This window comes from Sus scrofa, chromosome 10 (genome assembly GCF_000003025.6).
Source record: "Sus scrofa isolate TJ Tabasco breed Duroc chromosome 10, Sscrofa11.1, whole genome shotgun sequence".
Lineage (NCBI taxonomy): Eukaryota > Metazoa > Chordata > Mammalia > Artiodactyla > Suidae > Sus > Sus scrofa.
Window position 1 is genome coordinate 20,543,318 of NC_010452.4, and position 26,092 is coordinate 20,569,409.

Genomic DNA, 26,092 nt, shown 5'->3' on the forward strand with positions numbered 1-26,092 from the left:
AACTCGACATGAACTTATTTATACAAATAATTAAGATGTTTACATATATTCATTCAGCAAATATTTAATGTGTGAATAGCCATCACAGCCTATCACAATGTAATGTAATACGAGCACTGGTGGGAAAATGAAATACAGCAGGGAGCCTAGAAAAACAGCAGGGAGCCTAAAAAACCATGTCAACCAAATTGAGGAGGGTAGCACAGTCCGATTCTGGAGAAGCGCAGTCCAAGTCCCAGGGGAGAAGGCTTTCCAAAGAGAGGAGGAGGAGTGGGTCAGGCTACAGAATGAGGAAAGGGAGGCAGAGGGGAGGTCAGGGTGGCCTTCCCAGGACAGGAAAGAATATTATAAGGTCCAGAAAGCTCCGGAGATGAGAAAGAACATGCACCAAGTTTGAGGAGGTGAGGAGAGAATGTGGCTTGAGAAAGCAGCAGGAGACTGATCCTAGCAGAAGGCCTTTCGGCCAATTAGGAAGCTGAAGACGTGGCGCAGAGAGTAGGGAAACCATGCCTGCCAGTGCCCATAGCACTGGACACCTCTCTCCTCAGCGCAACTACCAACGGCCACGCCTTTTACTCTCAAAAGTGTCCAAGTTCTAATTTACTGTAACAGAAATCAGAATGAGGCATCCTGGGGCTGTGGAGCGGGTTGGCAGGCATGGGAGACAGCCAGGAAGCATCACGAGGGAACTTCCTGGAGTGACAGAAACGGTCAATATCTTGAAAGGAATGTGTGTTACACAGACGTAAGCATCTGTCAAAACTCTCCTCACTCTACACTTGAGATCGGCATGGCCACGTACACAGATCAGCAGTGAAAAAATCAAGAAGTAACTCAGTTTGGACCATAAATCATGGTCACCCTTCCCAAGAGAAAGAGGGACGCTCTGAGGGTTTAGAGCAAAGGAGGGACACGACTGGGTCTGAATTTAGATCACTCTGGCTCTAGTGTGTAGGATGGGCTTTAAAAGGACGAGACTGAAGGCTGGAAAATCGGGTAGAATAATCGAGATGAGTGCTTGTAGCCTAAAGTTAGACAGCTGCAGGAAGAATTCAGAGAAGGCACGAAATTAAGATATAAACAGGAGTAAAAGAGAGGTGGCAGGGGAGGCAGGTGGATAAAATGTCTGGTGCTCTGGGAAGAGAATCTGGCCTAGATGAAGACCAAGAAAGGGAACAGCACTGATTAAAAGATATGGAAAGAATAAAAGACGTGACCCTTTTACTGTCCATTTTATGGACAATATTCTTCTTCTTCTTCTTCTTTTTTTTTTTTTTTTTTTTTGCCTTTCTCTCTTTTTAGGGCCACACCCATGGCATATGGAGGTTCCCAGACTAGGGGTCCAATGGGAGCTATAGCTGCCGGCCTACGCCACAGCCCCAGCAACATGGGATCTGCGATACGTCTGTGACCTACACCACAGCTCAAGGCAACGCCGGATCCTTAACCCACTGAGCAAGGCCGGGGATCAAACCTGCGTCCTCATGGATGCCAGTCAGGTTCATTAACTGCTAAGCCACGATGGGAATGCCAATTCTTCATATTTTATAGTCCCTTCAACAAGCAACTTTATTATAATATTCCCAAATTATGAAATCATTTCATTTTCCTACTGATTTATATCAAGTTGCAGGTTATAGAGCATTCAATCGCTTCTGGTATTATAATTACAATATATCATTAAGTCGGTCACCAGAGATCAACAAAGTCAGCAGTGAACCAGAAAGTCCTAGTTAGCTGTTAGACAGACAAGTCAATCAGAACTAACAGGTCTCCAAAATCTTTGCGGGCTTGTTCAACCTTGGAGTTCTCCTAATGCCTAACCAGTGCCTGGCACACCACGCATGCTCTGAACAAACTCTGTGGTGTTCATGTGAAATGACACTGTTTTAGCACCATCAGAATCAGTCTGCCTTGGTAGACAGGGCAGGGAAATGTGACTGAAGAGTCTGTATGCCTTCTTCCCAATTGTTTTCCTAAATAAAGATATGATAAAAGGACTGCTTACTCTGTGCCAGGTTCTGACCTAAGCACTTTATATATATTATCTTTTAACCCTTACAACAACCCGTGGTTTATTCCCTTTCATGTGTGGCAGGGCGGAGGTGGGGGGGGGGTTAGTAGCAGGGGGAAGAGGTCAAAGAGACTAAGTAACTTGCCCAAAGTCATACAGCTAGCAAATGTCAGGGGCAGGATTTGAACTGACAGGCTGAAGCTTCTAACCATTATTCCCCAAGCTACACTTTTTTTTCCACTCTGTTTTCATGTAGGTTCCAAAACAGAGTCAGCAGATGCCTAAATCTGAAGTTTGTTTGGTCTCTATCTGGTGGACATTGTCCATGTACACTTCAGAACCAAAGTTCAACTTGGCGTATGAAAAAAATAAAGGGGGCCGAGACAAGAAGAAATCATGGGGGAGGGATGGGATGATACACAGGCACCAATGTGAGTCTCACCTGCCCTGGGCTGTTCTGTTCCCTTGAAATTAAGTCCTGGGGCAAAAAAGCAATGCTGCCTGTGCCCCTGCTTGTTCATCACCACTGAAAATATTACATTTACACTAAAAACATGTATCTAAGGTATTTCAAACAACAGACTTACGAATAAGGACTTAAGAAGATTCTTTCTCACAGAGGAGCAAAATACCAAGTAACTAAACCCGAAGCATATTATTTAAAATCTGAAACAAAATCATCTGTCACATATCAGAACAAGGATCATACCAGAACAAGGAAATAATACTTGAGTCACACAGGCACGATGGGGTTAAACAAGGTTACTAACAACAGAGGGACTAAGGGTGGAGAGAGTACTTAATTATCTCAGGGTCAAGGGTAGGAATCTGCAGATTAGGCCAAAGCTGCCTTATACGTGGTCAGATGAATACATGGAAAACTGTGGCTCAGATGGTAAACACCCCGGATCAGTCATACCTTCAGCAATTCTATTCATGAAGTTTGTGAGACGTTTTTATCCCCTTCAATTTAATGCAGGAACTAAGTACTTAGTAATTAAAATAAAACCTTCTTCAAATATAGCTGGCAAGCAAGACTCAAGAACTGTTGATTTTTTTTTTTTAGGTTATCTCAAATTATACAAGATTTTTCTTTTTAAAAAATGTACATGCTCATAATTTTAAATATGTGAAAATCACAACTACATCAAATTACAATGAAATCTAGGGTCTTTTTTTAAATGATTTGTTTCTTGAAATTCTGAATAGAAATATTCTGCAAACTTATTCTGCCCCACCCATTAGAGAATATCCACCTCTTGGGATAAAAATTTAGTTCACACTCGCTGCTGATGTAATCTTTGGCCTCTTGCTGAGATTATAAGAAAAGGTGCCAACTTGGTCTTAGTTCTTGTAATGCAGAACTCTTTCGATGAGAAATTCAACCGGGAACACTGGTTCTTTTCACACAGAGAAAGCCACCAAACAAGCCTCACCAAATAGCAATGAGTTTTGATCATTTCTAGTCTGGTCCACTTTGGCGTAAATGCCCTTAAAGAAAAAACACAATTTCCTGCGTCTCTTGTCAAGGATTTTACTCAATAAACCAGAAGCCACATATACTATATACGCACCACACTACGTACAACATGAACAGAAGGGAAGCTGGGTGAAGGGCACATGGGAACTCTCTGCACTATCCTCACGATGTCTCTGTGAATCGGAAATGATTCTAACATAAAAAGCTTATTTTAAAAAAAGAAAAAAATATATATACAGAGAGTTACTTGATAAACCTTTTTTTTAATCTCATACCTTCTATTTATTCTTTACAATATATGGCTGCACTGGAATATATGGAAAAATAAGAGTGATTATAAAAATGGAGTGGCTTATTTGCAAGAGCAGACTAAGGTAAATGCTGTAGATGTGGTCCAGCCTCTGCTCATGTAACAGCAGAGATGAGACAGGTCTTCTCTCACAGCGTGTGCACACTCGGCATGTGTGTCACTGCTGCTGCGGTGGCTTCTCAGCTCGGGGCCACCAGTGATCACTAACTTCTCCACTCAAGAGTCCGTGTCGTGCCTGACTTCTGCAATGTGTAACACTCCGTTCATCTAATGCATGAGCGTCGTGGGGCTGAAGGACGGCAGGGATCAGCCCCCGACTGAGGGAGCCGAGGGGTCTGGTCTGCTCACGAGGCCCCCGCCTGGACGTGAAGCGCCTTGACTTCATCCAGCTCCCCTCCTGCCTCTTCCGGCTGCTCCACGGAGCCTTCTCCACTGGTGTCCCCAGTCCTCAGCTCTCCACGGGGAATCTGGTTCTCCCGGCTACAGACCATGGATAAAAGCCTGGCTTCTCCAGCCAGAAGGGGTGGGTCAGAACCCAGTTCTGCTACTTAGCAGCTGTGCGAAGCCACATCCCACACTTTGCTAAACTCCAGTCCAAGGCTTCCTCCTACTTAGACGACATCCTACTTAGACGACATCCCTCAAAACTGAAAATACCATCCTCCCCCAATAGCTCCTCCCACACGCCCTATTTGCATGTTTTTAAGCGAACTCGTTCCCAATCTAACTTTTCCCCAACTTTGGAATTAGGCAACAACCCTTCTCTCACTGTACACAAGCACATCAGAAACTAGTTACAACCACATGGACCCTGTGTCTGCGTTGGCAAAAATGACCACTAGACTGCATTGTTGTCCTCTGATCAAACAGGCTAAGGATAAAGAGGCATGTTATTTACCACTTCGTGCTAGCTTACCAAGACCAGCTGCAATTTTTGGTCTAGAAAAATACAAAGGAGTAAACACGTTAACTATGTATCTGAATAGCTGAATTATAAAAGTAACGAAAAATAATTCATATTTTAAATACAATATTCACCCTCAAATTGAGTTAAAATACTTCTTATATAACAACCAGGAAGTTAATTTTTGAAGTTAGGTCTATTTAAAGACCAAACATTAATCAAATGTCACAGTACTACTTGAAAGATTTCTATGAAATATACCTAACATTACGTCTTTTAAGATTTTAAGAAGTCTAACATATGCAAAGGCTATTAAAATGCACATAATTTATCTCACTCAAAATGAAAATATATCTAATAAATAACACCATTCATCTGGCCTCTTTTAGCTCTTCCTTAACACACACATGCCTGCCTTTTCTCCAAAACACAGCAGCTGGGAATGAAAGGAAAGATTTCAAATGATCATTTTCACATCATATTCCATCATCTTTTCTTCAGCTTTTCCTAGCTCTTCTTTGAGCCCCATTCTTTTACAAGGGGTCTCTTTTTAGATCAATCCATATTTCCATAATCCACACTGCTGTTTCCTCCTCTTCTCCCCAGGGTGGACTAACCCCCACACCCAGAACTATGGCTGATGACTGTCATTAAGCCTTAGAACAATAACAAGATAACAAAAGAACGGGTGGGGATGAGGCTAGCTGGTACCATATGTTGATCAAGTTCAACATTTTCAGCTAACAGAGGACATTTTTTAAACTTCAAAATTTTAATAGTGAATTGCCATCATAGCTACTTTTTCTCCCCAATTCTACTTCAGGCTTAAAATTTAAACACTTGTAAACAATCTGGCACTATTACTTTAAAAGATCTTACTATTAATAATGTACTAAGATGGAAGAGAAAATGGAAATAACTAAATAAAAAGGTAAGGCGGCCATTTATGGTTTCACATTTCCTATAACCCACAAGTCTCCCTCAGCTTATACCTATTCCTAAAAAAGAAATTTCCCTGAAAGTATTTTCAAAGCAATATACAATTAAGAATCAAGATTACTTCAAAGTAACATATTCCATGTAAATTAATACTGACATTACATCAATTTGAAAGATTTTAATTTCTCCACCAAGTAACATCAGAAAATATGCTACTTTTGTTTCCAGCCTTTATTTCATAACTAATTTTAACTTCTGTTTAAGATAACAATAAAGAAAAATGTGAAACGTAACATTTTGAACTAGAACAGAGACTTTCATGTCCCATATTAAATGTAACTTTTTTCTTCCTGATTTCTAAAGAGCTGCTTCTGATTCATTAGCCCATAATGTTACATTACCTTGAAAAAAATTATTTCTTAACTCTAATGTTTCTCTCCAAGATTCAGAACCCTTCATAGATTAAATTCCAAACTGACTTCTGTCAAATGTTCCCTGCTCAATAAAAAGTAAGTTCTTGTGAAACGACATTTATCTTTTTCAATCTGCATCATCTATTATTATTTAATTTCTGTAAGTGGCTGAGTAATACCAGACCTTCTAGGATTGGCCTAAATTATTTGTGTAGTTAGAATATAACATTTTCACTGCCACAAAAATAAATATAAAATCCCTCCATTTCTAAGAGCTCATTAACTTAAAACTTGTTCGCCCTTCAGGAGAAAAATAAGGTCATTTTTTTCAGGAGCTTTCAAATTTTATCATCTAAAATGTATGCAAAAATATTCTTTTCAATAGGAGTTTGCCAGATTACATAGCTCTATTTTTCCAATAAATACCTCAGCTCTAAAGAAAAATTTCTAAAACATCACTATGTTTTTCCAAATTAGTTCCTCTGTTTGCAATAAAAATTTAAAATTTTAACAGCAGAAAATATACGACAAGCATGAAGATAAAATAAGAACTTGATCACATTTTGCCTTGTGTATTCTAGCAGTGCATTTGCAAAAGAAAGGAATCTTGCCTATGAAGAAAGAAAGATAAAATTATAATGATGATCTTGGATTTAATTTTAAGCCCTTTCCCACATGCTTGCCACTTGTTTTACTACGATTCTTCCTTGACACAAGAAGGTACAAAAAAGATAATACTATGTGTATCTACAAAGCAAACTATTAAGAAATAATTGATATTTTAGGATTATCAAGATAGACCACTGGTAAAATGTTTGGAATATGAAACAAAGTATACAATCATGATATGATTATAATTCTCTTAAATCAGCTATCATTTCTCTTTAGAAGATTTGATTTCATTAAAAACTAAGAAATCAGTATATCTCAGAAATATATGTTCATATATAATGTATATAATACTAATGGTAGTGAAATAAAAAACGTCACACATGAAAAAATGGTTCAAGACAATTCATTCTTTTCAAGTGGAAAAACAATTGTTGGCATAGAATGTCATGGAATTTTTTTTCCTGTGTCTGATATAATCTACTGGTACTTTAAAACGACAGAATCAAATCCAAACAAGCAAAACAAAACAAAACAAAATCCAATTTTTAAAAATATCTAAAATTTATCTGGAAAGTATTCTGTTTAATAGATTATTTCCAAATAATTTAGATTTTTATGACTGATGCAAGAAGCAAAAATGAGAAAATGTCCAGCTATCAATCTACCTCAATTTCAAATCAGCAAAGATTACATTTATTCTGACCAAATCCTTTTAAAATTATTTAAAAAAATACTTTTTTGAAATGATGGATGTGTAAAAAAAATTTAAAGAACAGGCATTCTTCCTAAGCCATGCAACCAATCACTAGATATTATTAAACATGAAAAGACAATTGTATACAGTGATGAATATATTTGCTTTGGAATTAGTTACCTAACTAGTTACCTACAATTATAAAGAGCTATGAAGATACAGCTGAAGGGTAAGATTTAAAATGTTCTTTAATTACTGTATAATACATAGTTTCTTACTACTATTCAGTCAGAATTGTCAATTCAAACTGTTCCCAATTTGAATTCTACCAAGTTTTCTTAGTTTCTAACAAGATTTGCCTAATTAATGGAGTTTTTATTATTTTTGTAATTAAAAATAATTATGGAATATGTGCACACTCCTCAAAACATTTCCAATGGCATTTTTTATCATCTAGCATGGGAGCACATACTAGTGGGTCAGTATAAATTAACTTTTAATTTTTTTAACCTTCAATAGAAATCTGAAAAGGGAGAAGGAACCCACCAGTCAGGAACTTGTCATGAACGAACAGTCATGGACCTTCTAAATCTTCACATTGCCTGACCCCCTCTGCTGAGCTACATCTTTTTGCTCAGAGTTTGATGAACCTCTATGGTATCAGTCATAACACCAGTTTGAAATCTTGCTAAGTTTAATATTCCACACCCTCTTACATCTCTTCTGCTCAGTAGATTATCTTGTTCCTATTCTTCCAAGGAGGTTAAAATAATCTACAATGAGTTTACTCAACTTCCTCTGACCTACATTCACTCACTTCATCATTCAAAAAACATTTATTCAGACCTTACCATGCAGCAGCCACTAGGCTAGATAAGGTAATTGAAAAAAAAAAAAAAAAAAAAAAGATTTTGCCCCTCTTCATTCAAGAAGCATGCATGTAGAGTAGGGAAGATAGAGACATTCAACACAGAAGGAGGACGTGAAGAAGAAGGAAAAAATATAACTATAAAACACAGAGGTAAACCCAAGAGGCTATAGAAGTATAGACAGGTTGCCTTGGAAGGAGGAGAACCTTCAAAGAAGGATTAATTTTCAAGCTAAGGTCAAGGAATAAATAGAACTGGACCACAAAAAGTGTTGTTGTTTTTTTTTTAATTTTTGTAAAGAAAAAGGAGGAGAAGGAAAAATAATTGGAACAGGCAGTAAAAACAGAAATGCCACACAAAAAAAGGGAATGAAAGAATGAAACCTAGGATAAAAGCAGGGCAGTGCAGAAAGAGAACTTGACAGGCCTCTCATTTGCTGAATGTCCACCCAGGTTTGATGGCATGAAGTATTTAACAGGCAGAATTCAAACTTCAACCTAGTAAAATTCTACTGCCTCTGAGCTATCACTCTACTTCAATTTCAAATCACAAAATAATTTCATCACTCTGCCTTTTTTTTTTTTTTTTTGCCTTTTCGCTTTTCTAGGGCTGCTCCCACGGCATATGGAGGTTCCCAGGCTAGGGGTCGAATCAGAGCTGTAGCCCCGGCCTACGCGAGAGCCACAGCAACATGGGATCCAAGCCACGTCTGCAACCTACACCACAGCTCTGGCAACGCCAGATCCTTAATCCACTGAGCGAACCTGCAACCTCATGGTTCCTAGTCTGATTCTGAGCCACAACGGGAACTCTCGCTCTGCCTTTCTAACACAACAGGGCACCATAGTTACCCTAAGTATAAATGACAGTATCCTCCTCCACTCTTATCCTAAAAGAGGACCAACCTTAAGGACACACTCAGTAGCACAGAGACTACTCCACACCCTCCTCCCAACCACCAGCATCACCCCAGGAACCTCAGAATGCGAGCAAAACACGCAACCAATGTCACAACTGTCCTCCTCCCAAATGCCCTTCCGACACCAGCTCAGAGGCCTGTAAACTGCTTTCTTTGCAGTGGTACCCTCTACGTTCTTCTCTGATAACTCTCGATCCCAGAAATGACCAATGAGGAGTCACACCTTTCAAGTACGCCAGTTCAACCATCACTGCTCTGCGTCCCAACGGACAGCAATGCTTGGGGAAGCAAGAGACAATAAAGGAGGCAGGACCGGTTTAGAATCTCAGGATAAACCTTCCTCTCTCAATTACCCTTTCTCTCAAGTCACTCTAGGGTAAGAAGGACAATCAAGAAATTTAGGAAACAAAGGTACTTTCAACAACCCTGAAACCGAGTCTTCCCAGAATACCTTCTTTCATCAACAAGCCCGACACCGGTTTGCCTTCTTTCTGCTGATCTTAGGGAGGGAGGTGTATCTCACCCCTGCATCCACCCAACCCGCCCACCTGCGCTTGTGCAGCAACCTCACCGCAACCACCGTTACATCCCTTACATAGGTGCTACAGCACGTCCAAAATTAACTGTCTCTCCTCCACTGGACTGTGAGGTCCTGCTGAGCTGGCAACGTGTTATATTTATCTTTATGTACCTAGCATTAGAAAAAACAATGCATAGAGTGGATTCAGGTGGTATCTGCCATCTTGCATCTCTGCTAAGTCTTGATACAGAAAGTGGTTCTAGCTTTTGTCTTCAATCTCTTGTTTTAAAGCGGCTTCTTGCTACTCTATTTAAACGTAACCGTCCCTCCTCAAGCCTTTCAATCCTAGAGACTGCCAAAAGTACACTACATACTGGCACCACCAGAAAATTAGTCTACGCTTGCTATGTACGTCCTCTTGCTCGCTAATGGCTTAGCTCTTAGCTGGTTTAAATGTGATGTTTCCCTTCCCAGAACTTCCACCCTGCACATTGCTAGTAACTTTCATGGCACGTTTTACACCTGGCCTTCTCTTGCAAGTACGTGTAAAAGCAAATACTATAAAAACAATAAGCAACCTGCATGCCCCATTCACACTGGAGAGAACTGAACTTCAGAGAGTAAAAACGACTTCCTTAAAGTCACACATTCAAGTCAGAAGCAGAGACAAATATTAGTTCACTTCTGAGTTCCAGACCAAGCTTCCTCCCCTAAGACGACTCCTGGAAGGCCAGGACCACAGGTCTTTCTGTTTACAGCCTTATGTTGCCAGACCAGTAAAGAAAGTATTCAATGAATAGTTTTAAGGCAGCTTTAGGTACATGCTAATTGCCTAGGTTAAGTTCACTTGCTCAGTATCTGGCAAAATATAAAAAGGCCTTTGTAAAATACAGCATTGCTTGTAACAATATATTATTTGGCTTCTTGCATACCTATATTATCTGTTCACTATGTAAAGTACACCTAAAAATATCGCCAAAACCTTTGGTGTCCGTGAGTCTGTATGTCTATAAATCAGAAAGGCCTTTGCTCTTACTGAGTTAGTGTGAAATGGTTCTCTATCTTTGGAGAGTATCAATGAACTGGATTCTAAAACCTCATAAATTAAAACCCCTCCACACAAATGTTTACAGAAGCTTTATTCATAACGCCAAAGCTTAGAAATAATTGAGATGCCCTTCAGTAAGTAAATGGATAAACTGTGGTACTTACAGGCAATGGAGTTTTGTTTTGTTTTGTTTTGTTTAGCTACAAAAAGAAATAAGCTACCAAGCCATAAAAAAGCATGGAGGAACCTTAAATGCATATCACTAAGTGACAGAAGCCAGTCAGAAAAGGCTACACAGCGTATGATTCAAACTATACGAGATTCTGGAAAAGGCAAAACTATGGAAACAATAAAAAGATGAGTGGTTGCCAGCACTGGGGAGGGCAGGAAGGAGTAAATACCAGGCAGAGCACAAAGCGTTTTAGGGCAGAGAAAAGAACAGCAGGATAGGATAATGACAGAGAGGTCATTATACATGTGTCTAAACCCACAGACTCTACAACAGCAGCTCAACAGAGTGAACCCTACGGTACACTCCTTGGTAAAGAGAACACCATTTGGTAAATGATGCTGGAAACACAGGCGGCTATGCAAATATGGGGCAGGGAGTACATGGAAAATCACTGTATCTTCCTCTCAATTTTGTTGTGAACTTGAAATGACTCCAAAAAATAAAGTCCTTTACAAATTTTTTTTTGTCTTTTTAGGGCCAACCCACGGCATTTGGAGGTTCCCAGGCTAGGGGTCGAATCGGAGCTGTACACGCCGGTCTAGGCCACAGCCACAGCCACGCAGGATCCGAGCCATGTGGGTAACCTACACCCCAACTCAATGCAACACCAGATCCTCACTGAGCGAGGCCAGAGATCGAACCTGCAACCTCACGGTTCCTAGTCGGATTTGTTTCCGCTGCACCACGAAGGGAACTCGCAAAAATTTTTAATAAATTAAAGGAGCTCTGCTCTGATTGGCTTTTGGAGAGAAATGTGTATGCACTGACTGACTGTTCCTAAGAGGTCTATAAAGCAAGGTGCAGCTCACCAGGTGCTGGGTTATCCACCCCCACTCCGAGTGCTTTTCTTTTCCTTCTTCTTCTGTGAAACAGAAGTCAGACATTTAGGTCAAAAGTTATAATTAGCAGGAGTGGTTAAGACGACACTAGGAAAAATAGTGTCCGATAAATACAAGTGTGTATACGTTTTTATTTTCAAAGAATAGGTTTAACCTAAAACAGTGATTCTCGGGCTTTTTTTCTTTTTTACCTCTATATTCTTAGGACTCACTGAAGATGGTGAAGGGCTAGTTTTAATGTGTGCTATTTATGTGATGTTAGGTGTTTATGTAATAACTATGGGAATGTAGTATATTAGAAATGAAAACACCGCATGTTAACACAAAGCACATAAATATGATGGTGATGATGATGAAATGAGTCTGACCTTGCAGATCTCTGAGCTACGTCTTTAAGTGTCAGTCTGTACTTGAATATGAGAGAGCGCAATGAAGGGAACTTAAAATGTTTGGTAATACCTGGCTGAAAAGAAGCCATGAAAACTGCTAAAATTCACTCAAGGTGGGAGTTGCCATCATGGCTCAGTGGTAAAGAACCCAAACAGGATCCATGAGGTTGTGGGTTTGATCCCTGGCCTCACTCAGTGGGTGAAGGATCTGGGGTTGCTGTGAGTTGTAGTGTAGGTCACAGATGCGACTCAGATCCTGTGTTGCTGTGGCTGTGGTGTAGGCTGGTGGCTATAGCTCCAATTTAACCCCTAGCCTGGGAACCTCCATATGGCTCGGGTGCAGCCCTAAAAAGACAAAAAAAAAAAAAAAATTCATTCAATTTTGATGGGCTTGCTTCCTTGGATTACTAGGTAATAATGCCTTTGCCTACAACATGAAAAGTTATTCTTGCTTCCGTGTGCCCCTGAGAGGGCCAAAATTCTGTGGCTTAACAGAGTAATTCTCTGTACTTGATACCTACTTTACTATGTCTTCTATCATTTAAGGGGCAGGATGCAAAAGTTCCCCACTTATGAAAGAACTATCCAATTGTGTTGCTATCTATATTCACTTTTGACTGTTTTACTGCCACGCTGATTAAACAGACAATCAAGTGTTGCTTCTTAGGCATCTGTGGATCCCATCTTGATCAAACATCCAAATCTTCTAACAACTTTTTAAATTGTGCCTTTCCAAATTCAGATTCTGAATATAGGGGGGAATAAATCCAAAATTTACAGGATATGTTTTCTAACTAAAACTGTCTTGGAGATTTCCTAGAGGTCCCCTGAAAAGACAGGGATGCGTGCTCTTACCTTACACGATGAGATGCTGGTTTGTTCGCAACGTTATTAGCATAAGAGTTGTTTTGATGTGATTATTATACAAAAAGCTGGCAAACCAGAAGAGTCACTAAGCCTGCCCTAAATTCAGATGTGTGAACGTTGTGACCATGCACATTTCAGAAATCACACGTCAGGTGGGAAGACTCTAGAGGCATGCCAACGCCCTGCTCTTCAGGAAAGCGAGGGTCAAACGCTTCGGAAATAATTCCGTTGAGTTCGTCTATGCTTATCAGACCCCTGGCAGGGCTTTGCCTGATGATGATATTAGGGAACCGTAATATAATATTGCCAGTTATCATTTCAATTATTATTTAAAATCTTCACTTGGCCACGACCTTACTTCTTTAAATTCCTCCTGTCTTCTAAGTTAGTGGTTATGCCCAGTCCCCTGGTTATGCACCTCAGACTTAAATGAACCCTTGAAGTTTTACAAAAACACATTCACGTAGGCCCTAGGCCAGATGCACTAAATCTCTTTACTTGAAATTCTGGGTATATTCCTGCTATATTATGCCTCAGGCTTACTGTATACCTCAAGATCTTTCCTCTAGAAAGATGCTCACCCATTTTCATGATCACACATAATTTAAAATGGCTCCTTTGAAAACAGGTTTATTCCTTGCTCTAAGATACATTTTTCTCTACATGGCTTTATTATCTTCATTTTCATACAATGGAAACAAGCAAATTTCCTTTCCTTTTATTTTTATTATGACCCCTCACTAGACATTTCACACTTGAAAATAACCATTAACAACTTAACCATGGCCATTAAGTCTCTGTCATCTACAGACAGTTTACATTTTTTCTAATACCCTGAAGACTCTGCTATAAGCAACAAGCCAGAGTTTGTTCTCAACAGAGAAGGCCAGTCTCAGAGCCTTGTACAAAGGGGTTGTAACAGGTATTTCAAACTATGGAGACTTCAAAGAACAAACTCCTGGGTACACGTCTTTGAACTGACACAGCTCAGACAACTTTCAGGCCACTCCAGTGGACTGAGTCAGGATTTCCAAGACTCGTTTTTGTCAAGAAGCAGAAAGTTTCAAGACACTGTTAACCCAAGGCCCAGCAGAACAATAATTAGCTGCATTTTACTGGATAAACTAAAGAGAGAAATTTTGTTTGAAACAATGTTGACGCTGTTTTAATGTTCCATTTTCTGGACATATCAGGAAGCTCTTTCCTTCTTCCTAAGCTCTCTATAACCCATAACAACTTGGTAAACTCTGCTTCTGTAGACTGAAATACAATTTTACAATTTCACTGATCCCCCCCCCGAGTTCTCTTTACTATTCATAGCAATATTGTTACTTGCATAATAAGTTTAACTAAAAAATCAGCGTTTACTTTACCAGGATATGACTGGAAAACCTGATTACATAACCAAGGCTTTACTTAAAAGTGTCTTATTTGAGAAAGATGCTTGTTTAATCAGCCATGCCCAGGTATTTTGAAGGAATAAAGGTTAGCTATACCTATGGAGCCCACAAAGCCCTCCCTCCCAGGAAACCTGGCTTGATGTCTGGCCCACAGTATAAAAGAAGGTCCTTTCCTCGCAGCCTAGACACCTTAGCAAATTTTGTTAAATTCGAAGAAGCATTTACTAATGTTATGGGTAATACTCAAAACCTGGTAAAGATCCTTTCTTGGACTTGGTTTCCTAGCTTTGGGATATCAAAAAACAGGGGCTTTTAAGTGTCCAATCTGAAATGCCTTCTAACGACTTACAGAAAGACCTTGAATTTGGAGACACAGTAATAATTCTACATGCTGGCTCCGGATGTGCAAATTCATGGAGGCTGACAGGCTAAATCAATCCTCTTGTTCTGCCCAGGTCAATAAATCAGGCCAAACCTAACAGGACTTGCCTTATTTTGGTATCTAGAATAACCTTTCTTCGATATTACTATGCTTGCAAGAGGAAGAGGAAAACTACAGGGAAATTTTTAAAAATCTGAAATGGACCAAAAGGTTACAGGTTGTCTTCGGTGAAAAACCGGCCATGGTCTGACACGCTTTTCAGGGCTCTGCGCCTTTCACCGTCTTTACGCGGTTCCACCGGTGTCAGTTGTAGATAAACGACAACGCACATGACATCGGTCCACAGACATGTCCAACGGAGGGACAGCCGAGGGCCTGCTCCCTCCGCCCCTCGTCAAGTAGCCACTTGCGCATCTCTCTGTGAGTTCAGTATAGCGTCCCTGGTGTAGCTGTGTAACTGTGACACCCTGAGCTCTCCTCTGAACAGGTTACAACATTTCACTGATAAACTCGTCTGTTAATGAGTTTAAAAAAAAAAAAAAACACTTCAACATAATACAATCTTCTATTAGACATATGATGGCATCTTTTAAAACTCATTCTTTAAGGCTCGTCTCAGAGACCCCTGCTCTAACAGGGTAAACAGAAAGTAGGCAGAGGACAGGGCTAATGAGGGCCTTGACAGGCGAAGCCTAAGTGCTGAGGCCCTCCTCACAGGGACATCCAGGCCAGACCTGTGACCCACAGGCTTCCTGGAGGATGTGACCTCGAGCCAAGGCCAGAAAGACAGGCCGGGGTGGGGTGGGGGGAAGCAAGCAGGAGACCCGCATTTGCGACAGGAAGAATCACATGGTCAAAGAGTGAATGTAGTGACAGTAGGTAAGGGAAACTAAGGTTTGCTTTGAGATACAGGTCAGTTTTTTAATAGACAAAGAGCAAGGGAGACAGACATATGAGGCTGAAGATGTAAACGAAGGTCTAGAAACAAGGGACCTGGTCATGGGAAGAAGGCGGGCCCTCACCTTGAAGGTGTCACCGGGGAGTGTGTAGTTTACAAAGGCTTTAGTACTACAGGCTCTGGCGTCACACTGTCTGGCGTGGAATAATGGCTCCTATACTTAACTAGTTGTGTGACTTCTGCCACATCAGTTAAGTGCTCTGCAGCTCTGCTTCTTCATCTGTAAAATGGGAATTAGAGTAGTCTCTTAGGCCCATATGACCATCATAAGGATTAACTGGGCTAATACGGTGAAGTGCTTAGAAAAGTGCCCAGCACACTGTCAGGGACCAACAACAGTAGTGATGTTAACAGCAATATTTATTTTTCAGAGAGATCATTTGATTGTCTTACAGCTCATTCTTTGGAGAATACATTAAATAGGGATTTTTTTAAAAAGCGGTGACGAGTTGGAGTTCCCGTTGTGTGCAGTGGGAAACGAATCCAACTAAGAACCATGAGGTTGTAGGTTTGATCCCTGGCCTTGCTCAGTGGGTTAAGGATCTGGCATTGCTGTGAGCTGTGGTATAGGTCGAAGATTCGGCTTGGATCCTTGTTTCTGTGGCTGTGGTGTAGGCAGCAGCTGTAGCTCCGATTCAACCCCTAGTCTGGGAACCTCCATATGCATGGGTGAAGCCCTTAAAAGCATACACACACACACACACACAGGTAAAGAGTTAGGAGTACATGAATTAAGAAAAGGACCTTAGAAATAAAGACTAACGGACAGATTTACAAGACATAAAACAGGCCCAATACAAAAATGACCATGAAACACAGAAAGAGTAATGCTTCAATATATCACAGTTGATAAAAGACCTAAGCTGTCATAAAGGAAGCACATCAGAGAAATGGAAGAGGGTATCTGAGACATAAAAACGGCCCAGAAGCAACGAAAGGCCTGCCATTTGTGCAATAAAAGGAAAACACTGCAAGACTAAAGGGTTAAAGGTAAATAAGAAAGACCTGGGGCCAACTCTTCAAAATCCTATTTTTCCTATTTAAAGACTAAGCAAATGGACTGAATGATTTCTATGTTTGGCCATGACTAAAAGATTGTAGGTCCACAGTCTTAAGACTTCCGATGGGGCCACCCTGAAAATATCTCTCATGCTATTGTAGGGAGCAGTATTTGCCACCTAAAAATGTGTCTCTTTGGCAGGAGGATTTATTTAGGTTGAATACTTTTAAGAAAGCATGACTCAGGAAGTTTCTTTCTTGTTCCTCCTCCGTAACTGCCTAAAAGAATTTAGGGAGAGGGCCTGTTCCCAGAAGAGAGCTGTCACCAGAAATACCCGCCAAGAATATGGGCCAGGTGTGGTGGGCGAAACTAGACCCCACTCTTTGCCCCCTCGTCTCTGCAGGCCCAAACACGCATTTGCTAGACATTTGCTTTTCCATCTCCATGAATTGCTCTTCTTCCCCTGAGGTCCCAAACCACTACCCCCCAACACCCTCCTCTGTCTTCTGCAGAAGATGGATGTAAGGTGAAGGCTTCAGCCAGGCTGGAAAGTTGCTAGGTTTGTGGGATCTCTTTCATACACACATGTTAATAAACTTCTGTTTGATTTCACCTGTTAATCTGTTTCATGTCAATTTAATTCTTCGACCAGCAAGAAGAACTCAGACGGGTGGAGGAAAATTTCTTCCTCCTCAACACTGCAAAATTACAAATCTTCCTCAAGATCTACATGGCAGTGAAGTTTTCAAACTTGTAAACAATATTTTACATAAAGTAGTTTTATCTAGTCCTCATCATAAATTAATACACATTCAGGGTCATGTAATAATAAAACTACCAGCTGAACTATAAAAACCATAAAAACAATATTTTACATAAAGCGGTTTTATCTAGCCCTCATAAATTAACAAACATCCATGGTCTTACAACAACAAAACTACCGGCTCACATTTTTGGCGTGTGCTTTCTATGTGGCAAGTGCTATACTTTATAGACTTTAGATCATTTCATTCTCATCTTGACATTGTCAGAGTAGTAAAATCTGCCCTAATTTGCAAATGAAGAATTAAGAGAGATTAAGACTCTCGTTGAGTCTTAGTGGGTTAAGGATCTGAAGCTGTCACTGCTAGAGCTCAGGTCACTGCTGGCTTCCATCCCTAGCCCAGGAACTTCCGCATGCCGCAGGCGGAACCAAAGGGGAGGGAAAACAAGTCCCTTGCTGAAAGCCACACTTCACAAAATCTGTAAATACAGAGCTATGACTCAAATATAAATCTGATTCCAGCATTTATAAGATTTTACTCCCAACCACTCTTTAAAAATATATTTCGCTCACAAAGACTGACTCTTCTCACTCAAGGAATAAAGTCTTAAGAGGCCAAAAGTATATGCAAGCAGCAAAGCTACAGAAAAGTGAACCATGAAAATGACAAGCAGAAAGTAGGAAGAAAAAGTCAAGCACTGTGCAAAACAGCCTCAAGCTGTTAGGCATAAATGTGAACAACAGGAATAGAAGAGCAATGGATAGCTTGGCTTGACAGCAAAAAAGAAACAAAATTACTCATTTTATACAGGAGGGGTGACCCTCTCACAAACGTGATATGGGTATTGCAATTATCACTGGCATGCACGGGAAGACAGGTCCTGCGTTAATCTTCTCAGCCACAGCCCCAATGTATTTGCAAACCATAAATCTGACATCAACTAAATCTGCCTGAAAATCCTCATATTCATTCACATCTATGCATTTCCTAAGGTTGCAAACACTCTCCCGTTTCTTAGATCCCCAAAGTCCCCTCTCTCACCAGCGTGGAAGGTCATTCAAGATTTCTTTAACTGCCAAAAAGAAACTCATCCTTTCTTCATCACTCTTCACCCCATGTTCCCCAAAACACCTCTGCACGCAGTCTCCCTTTCCCTCTTTACACTGGTAAAAATAACGAATAGAAAGCCCAAGTACACAGACTCAGGTGACCAGAAGGGGGCGCTCTCAGGCTCTCAGAAGAGCAGAGCCCAACAGGAAGAAGACTTCTGTCCCCAAAAGGACTCGGCCAGTTACAAGCCACAGCTCTTGTGTCCACAGCCCTCCCAACCTCCCTGCCTCCACTATGAAAGTGCCCTCCTCCTCTGCCACGTGGGACTGGCACTGGCTCCCTCATGGCTACAGACCCCAAACCACAATTCTCTGCTGATCCTGAATAAACCCAGCTACGCTGGAGAGATATCTGGCAGTCTATTTATTTCAGATCAACACACGCATCCTCTTATTCATCCCTAATGCAACCAACCCTTTCAGATCTTTCTCTCTCCTCAGCCAGATTACTATAAAGCCAACTAATATCCTTGCCTCCAGTTTCTCCCACGACCAACCCATACTGACATCTTTTCTGAATTAATATTCCTAATATACCTATCTTGTTAGATCACACTCCACTTAAGTTCATTTGAAGGACCAACTCTTTATAGCAAGGCCTTCAATTGCTGCCGAGACGTAGCTCCGTTTACACTTACACTGTCATCTACACACCTAGACAAAATTCTCTGCTGTACAAAAAAGCAAATAAACAAAGAAAAAAATCAGAATTCTTAAAATGTGATTTGAGTAGTCCCACTGCTTCTTCTATTGCCAAAAGAAGGAAAATACATGCAAAGAAGCATGGCCTAGGAGTTCCCGTTGTGGCTCAGTGGTTAACAAATCCGACTAGGAACCATGAGGTTGTGGGTTGGATCCCTGGCCTCGCTCAGTGGGTTAAGGATCTGGCGTTGCCATGAGCTGTGGTGTAGATTGCAGACGTGGCTCGGATCCCGCATTGCTGTGGCTGTGGTGTAGGCTGGTAGCTACAGCTCTGATTCAACCCCTAGCCTGGGAACCTCCATATGCCGCAGAAGCGGCCCAAGAAATGGCAGAAAGACAAAAAAAAAAAAAAAAAAAAGGAAAGAAAAAAAACATGTCCTAAACCAATGCCATATCCAGACAAAACTGTAATTCAAAAAGATACATGCCACCCCTTTGTTCACTGCAGCACTATTCACAAAAGCCAAGATGTGGAAACCACCTAAATGTCCATCAACAGATGAATGGGTTAAGATGTGGCACATATATACAATGGAATACTACTCAGCCATAAAAAAGAACAAAATAATGCCAGCTGCAGCAACATGAATGGAACTAGAGAGTCTCATATTAAATGAAGTCAGTCAGAAAGAGAAAGACAAATACCATATGATATCACTTATATGCAGAATCTAGAATATGGCACAAAGGAACGTATCTACAAAACAGAAACAAACTCAGATGAGTTCTCCTTGTAGTCCAGCATGTTATGAACCCAACTAGTATCCATGAGGATTCGGGTTCGATCCTTGACATGGCTCAGTGGGTTAAGGATCTGGTGTTGCTGTGAGCTGTGGTGTGGGTCACAGACGTGGCTCTGATTCTGCATTGCTGTGGCGTAAGTCTGCAGCTGCAGCTCTGATTGGACCCCTAGCCTGGGAACTTCCATATGCCGTAGCAGGTGTGGCCTTAAAAAGAAGAAAAAAAAATGCCTATGATGAACTAACAGTTCCATATGGTAGAAGCAAAGGAGTAAAAGGATTGATACTATTTCTCTGGGTAAACAACACACTGCCTTTAAATTATAAAGATACTGGGGGGAAAATTTATAGTAAACTATTTTTAAAGAGCTAAAACAAGTGAGTGGGGTTTGGGTCAGCATTCCCAGTGGACAGAATAACAGAGCTTACTTGCTAATGGTACATGCTTTTGAGTGAAGACAAACTTGCCTCTTCTAAGCAATGCTGGTGTCAGGCATGTTTCTTAAGCCTCAGTTTCGGGGATACTGTCTCCCAGCAGGACTGTGAGGACTTGAAGATAAAATCAATTACGCACATGAGCCCCTAGCATAGTGCTTAGTACATGGCAAGAGCTAAATAAGGAGCTTTTTAAGAGTTATTATTACTGAAGCAGTCTCAGATCCAGTGAAAAGGTTGTCTGGGAAGAAGTAAACAATTAGGACTGGAAAGCAGTAAAAGAGGAGGATGAGAAATATACGGAGAGTAATTGTATTATCTGCAGTATTCAGAATATTCACCAAGAAGCATATGGCAAAACCATTTTTCAAGACCCTTGGCTAGACGCCCATATGAAGTTTGGTTTCTTTAGATACAAAGTGAAACAGTTAGACAAAATGGTATCTAAAGCTCCTTTCAGTTCTAATTTCAAAAAGTCTATAAGAACTGCTATGACCTGGACTCCTGGGGGCTATGAACACTCATTACCATGACATGGTTAAATGCTTTTTTGGGTTTTACTAAGGATGTGAGGGCTCATTCATGTTCCACTGACCTCACAAATGTGGGAAACAAAGCAACGACGAAAACATTCCTATCACCAGTTTGTCAGTCACAAGAGGAACAGAGGAGTCAGCCTCACTGAAAAATTTTCTGTAGCTGAACTCAACAAGCACACTTCCACCCTCACATGAACCCAGAGTTAGGAGCCTTCAGGTGCCCTAGGAAGTAACAAGGGCCGTTTAAGAGGCAGAAATTACCAAAAAAAAAAAAAAGAGAGAGAGAGAGAGAGAAAGAAAAAAGAATCTGGGCAGAAGGTGAGACCAGAGAGAACTGGTAAGACCAAGAGAGGAACAGTATTTCCAAAGGGTAAAATGAGTCAGCAAGACTCTAACGTAACTTCGCATTCCTGGGGAACAAACTCAGTTAAATAAGCCTCATATGGGCAAATCATGTCTTCACTGTAGGGACTTAGTTTATATACTTAAGAGGTTTATAAATCTATTCTTTCTCCAAAGGGCTAAAACAAAATTAAGAGTACATGCTCTCTTTTTATGTGAAAAAACAAAGACTGCACTAAATCTAACTAATATTTAACATGATCATTTAACTCACTTTTTCCATGATATTTCCTAATATTATATAAGGATTTTCACGTGTAGAAAATTATTCTTCCACATCAAAATCACGCATCTGTACATTTCTGAATGAACTGCTTTGAATGAATACTTTTATCCACTTTCATTTTGTAAATTATGAGGATCATAGCTGTGAACTTAACTTATGGTTAAGCTTGTAGCATTATAATAATTTTACCAATGACAAGATTGTTTTACCCCATTCCTTTACAGACAAAAAAAAGACCCAGATTTCCAGAAAAAGTACTTATTCATACAAAAATTTAAATTTATATGGTTAACCATATAATTCACTTCAAAATGATAAATCCATAATATAAACTATAAATATTTTCTATTTACATATATCTTGTCAAAATAATTCATAATTTTGGCCACATTAATTACTTAAGTAACTAGAGATGACTATAATTTAAATAGAAACAAAGTAGGAGTTCCCATCGTGGCACAGAGGAAACGAATCTGACTAGGAACCATGAGGTTGTGGGTTCGATCCCTGGCCTTGCTCGGTGGGTCAAGGATCGGCGTTGCCGTGAGCTGTGGTGTAGGTCAAAGATGCGGCTCGGATCTGGCATTGCTGCGGACTGTGGTGTAGGCCAGAGGCTATAGCTCCGATTAGACCCCTAGCCTGGGAACCTCCATATGCCGCGCGGGTGCAGCCCTAAAAAGACAAATAAATATATAAGTAAATAAATAAATAAATAAATAAAATATAAACAAAGTAAATTCATTCCAAAGTTTCTCATTTGCTTTTAAGAAAATAAAGCTATAGATAAGATTTAAAAATAAGAAAATATTGTCAATTCAACTTCTATATGTTAATGATTGCAGTATTACTGTAACAAAGATAGAACTGATCTCTTATTTACAGCAGTTATTATTTATTATTTACTTTCTTACAGAGCTAACAGAAGCGTATTCAACAAAGTATGGCATCATCAAATTTTTCTGAAAACATGTTGGAACTATAAACATTCAGCTGCTATTAGTTTCAAGATAAGAGCTTCTTCATCATCATCTAACGTTAAGAGATTTTCCAGGTATTCTGCACACAGGACTTTCTATTCTCAGGGCTGATCAAAAGAAAACACTTATAGGAATTCATATGCAGTAGTAACAGTAGTAATAATCATAATACTCCAATTTTAAATATTTTTTAGAAATGATGTGGTTCCAACCTGGTCTGCAAAGTCCTCTGGGAACTTCCACAATACCACCGGATCTGTAAATAATTGATACAGGACATTAAACAGAGAAAAGGACACATTTACAGCAGCATGTTAAATTACTCTTAAAATGGTCAGAGGTACTTTCCAAAGTAAATTTTTATTTTTTCTTTAAATATTTACAATTGGTGAGGTTCGAAGTTGAGATTTTGATCTTTTAAGGGTTCTAAGGACCTTTGGAACAGGAATAATAAAATGAGTAACTTAATCGGATTGTTAAAAATCCTCATTTCTCTTCGCAACACACTTTTATTTATATACCTTAGTTTTAAGATGCTGAAATATAAATTTTCAGATTTAACTCCACTTAATATACTGGTTTTGATTTGAAAAGAAAAATAAAAATTTGCTGAATATGTAATCAAATACATTACGACCCTCAGAAACTAGACCAAAGCACTTCACCTTAAATTTCCATTTAAATGCTAAATAGCCATGTTCAAGGAGGACACGCAGATGGCCAACAGGTACATGAAAAGATGATTAACAGTGTTAATCATCAGACAAATGCAAATTAAAACGACAATGAGATATATCACCGCACACCTGTCAGAATGGCTATCATCAAAAAGAACAGAACCAACGTTGGTGAGGATGTGGAGAAAAAGGAACCCTCGTATACTGGTGGCAGGAATGTAAACTGGTACAACTACTAGGAAAAACAGTATGGAGGTTTCTCAAAAAACGAAAAAACAGAATGACCATAGGACCCGGCAATTCCACTCTTGATTATATATATCCAAAAACACTAATTCAAAGAAATACACACCACACAACGTTCATAGCAATATTATTTACAGCCGCCAAGATATGGAAGTTACCTAAGTGTCCATCAACAGACAATGGATAAAGAAGATATGGTGCATGTGTACACACACACACACACACACACACACACATGGAATACTGCTCGGCCACAAAAAAGAATGAAATTTTGCCATTTGCAAAAACATGGGTGGACTTGGAGGACATTACGCTAAGTGAAATAATTCAGACAAAGAAAGGCAAATACTGTATGATATGATTTATATGTATAATCTAAAAAATAAAACAAACTAGTGACTATAAGAAAAAAAGCAACAGACTCACGGATAAAGAGAACAAAGTAGTGGGTACCAGTGGAGAGAAGGAAGAGGGGGGAGAGAAGACAGCGGTAGGGAATCAAGTACAAACAATTACGTATAAAATAGATAAGCCACGAATATATTGTACAACACAGGAAATACAGCCAGTATTTTGTAGTAACTATACATGGAATATAACTTTTAAAAATTGTGAATTTTGTTGTACAACTGTAACTTACATTTATTGTATATCAACTATATTTTGATTTTAGATATTAAAACATAAAATAAATTAAATGCTCAACAAAAATTTATAAACACTCTAATAATGTCTGTTTTATACCAAAGTTCACTTCTGAAATCCAACATTGGCAAATCTATAAATCAGTTTTTAAAATAATAGTAAGTGATAGGCATAAAGCATCAAGTTCATTTAAAATACAATTTTGCTATTTCCAGGGCATTTAAGACAAATTTTTCTTATATATTATATCCGGTTATTCACAAATAAAAATTTTGTTTTATAAATATTTTTGTTTTACAAATTTTGTTTTATAAATAAGGCCACCGATTTTTAATTTTTGTTATTTCTTCACAATATTTCTCTTCTACTTAACATAAGAAAAAGAAGTCCTTTTAATCAGCACTAATAAATATTTTGGTTGCATACTTACTTTTTAATTCTGTCAAAAATATATTTCTGAATATTGCTTCTGAATGTGCTTTAAAAGGACAGTGTACGATGGATAATATTACTTCTGAAAAAGCCTTTTAAATTCCAATATTAGTAACGAGCACCACCTATATGACAGGATTTGAATTCCACTAAAGGTAAAAGGCCTTGTTGAATCAAAGATATCACTTTACATACACGGTCAGTGAAAATAGTCAGCACAATTCCATTATTTCCACTACTCCGTATTGCTTTAAAAAAAAAAAAAAAAAAACCCACAGTCCAAGGATTTATAATTTCAACTTTTTAAGTCCCAAACTCAATAATTACTTGGCAACATTTTTAGCATGAGGCAGTTCCTCTTGCTGTATTACTTATTAAGCTCAGAAGATTTTTCCCAAATATTTTAACTTAAAAAAATATGCTTTCTACAATTAATCTCTTTACTTACTAAGGAATAAAAAGTTTCTACATAAATTAGTATCATTCAAATCATCTTATATAAGAATAATTCATTAAAAATTTATGGAGCTAATATTAAATGATTATGCCTTCATGGAAAACAAAATGTACACATTTCTAAAATGAATGTGACATGCATTATATATCACCTTAAAATACTGAGACATTAATGTCCTGTAGAAGATTATGTTGGAAAACAGATATGTGTGTACCTGTGTGTACATATGTGTGTGTGTTTATGTAGCAGTTCTACCAAAATGGTAGTTATTAACATCTGAATCTCATAATCTCATGGAGTATTAAGCAAGTTATTACCTTGATAAATTAATACAATAACTAACACCCCTATAAACAAGTCATCATGCAGAAACACAGAATAGTCCCTTATAAATAATGGAGTTAGAAAGATTCAGTGTGAGTATTTTAAATATCCCTTTTAAAAACCACCTCAATTTTATAGTTACCATTTGAAGAATGGTGACGGATTTCGTACATTTACGTGTTAAAACCAGGACATTTTTCCTGTGCTGCCCTAACAGTCCACCCCCTTGTTTGGGGCATTTACCTAGTTATGTGTTACTACCTCACTTTTCTTCGTCCCTTACTAATGGATTTTCTCCTGTATGGTTTGTCCTGTCACAGAGGATGAGTAAGTGAATACATGAAAAGAGCATCTATCGGTTAAATCACACAGTGGAAAGCATCCTGCTTCTTTTCATTACACGAGTCTTACACTTCGGCACTCAAAAATTCATTATAATCATGTGCATCCATACTTCGAAATGGGTTAACTTAGTTACTGTCTGTGTTATGTTGGGTTTGCACCATGTCTGACCCAGGCTTGCAGCAACTTTTCACAAGTACTGCAAAGGAACAAACAAAAGGGCTCTGAAAAAAATAATGAATAATCCAATTTCCAAATCTATGCACAAAGACTGAATTTTCTGTTC

At 39.2% G+C, this 26,092-nt stretch overlaps 1 protein-coding gene across 1 annotated transcript in view; it reads right to left on the reverse strand.

The window, feature by feature from the left end:
* DENND1B (DENN domain containing 1B) overlaps positions 1–26,092 on the reverse strand; it is a 244,302-nt gene that overhangs the window by 151,811 nt on the left and 66,399 nt on the right. The window contains 1 exon segment of the mRNA XM_021064483.1: positions 22,896–22,939. Within this exon segment, the coding sequence (XP_020920142.1) occupies positions 22,896–22,939 (44 nt within the window).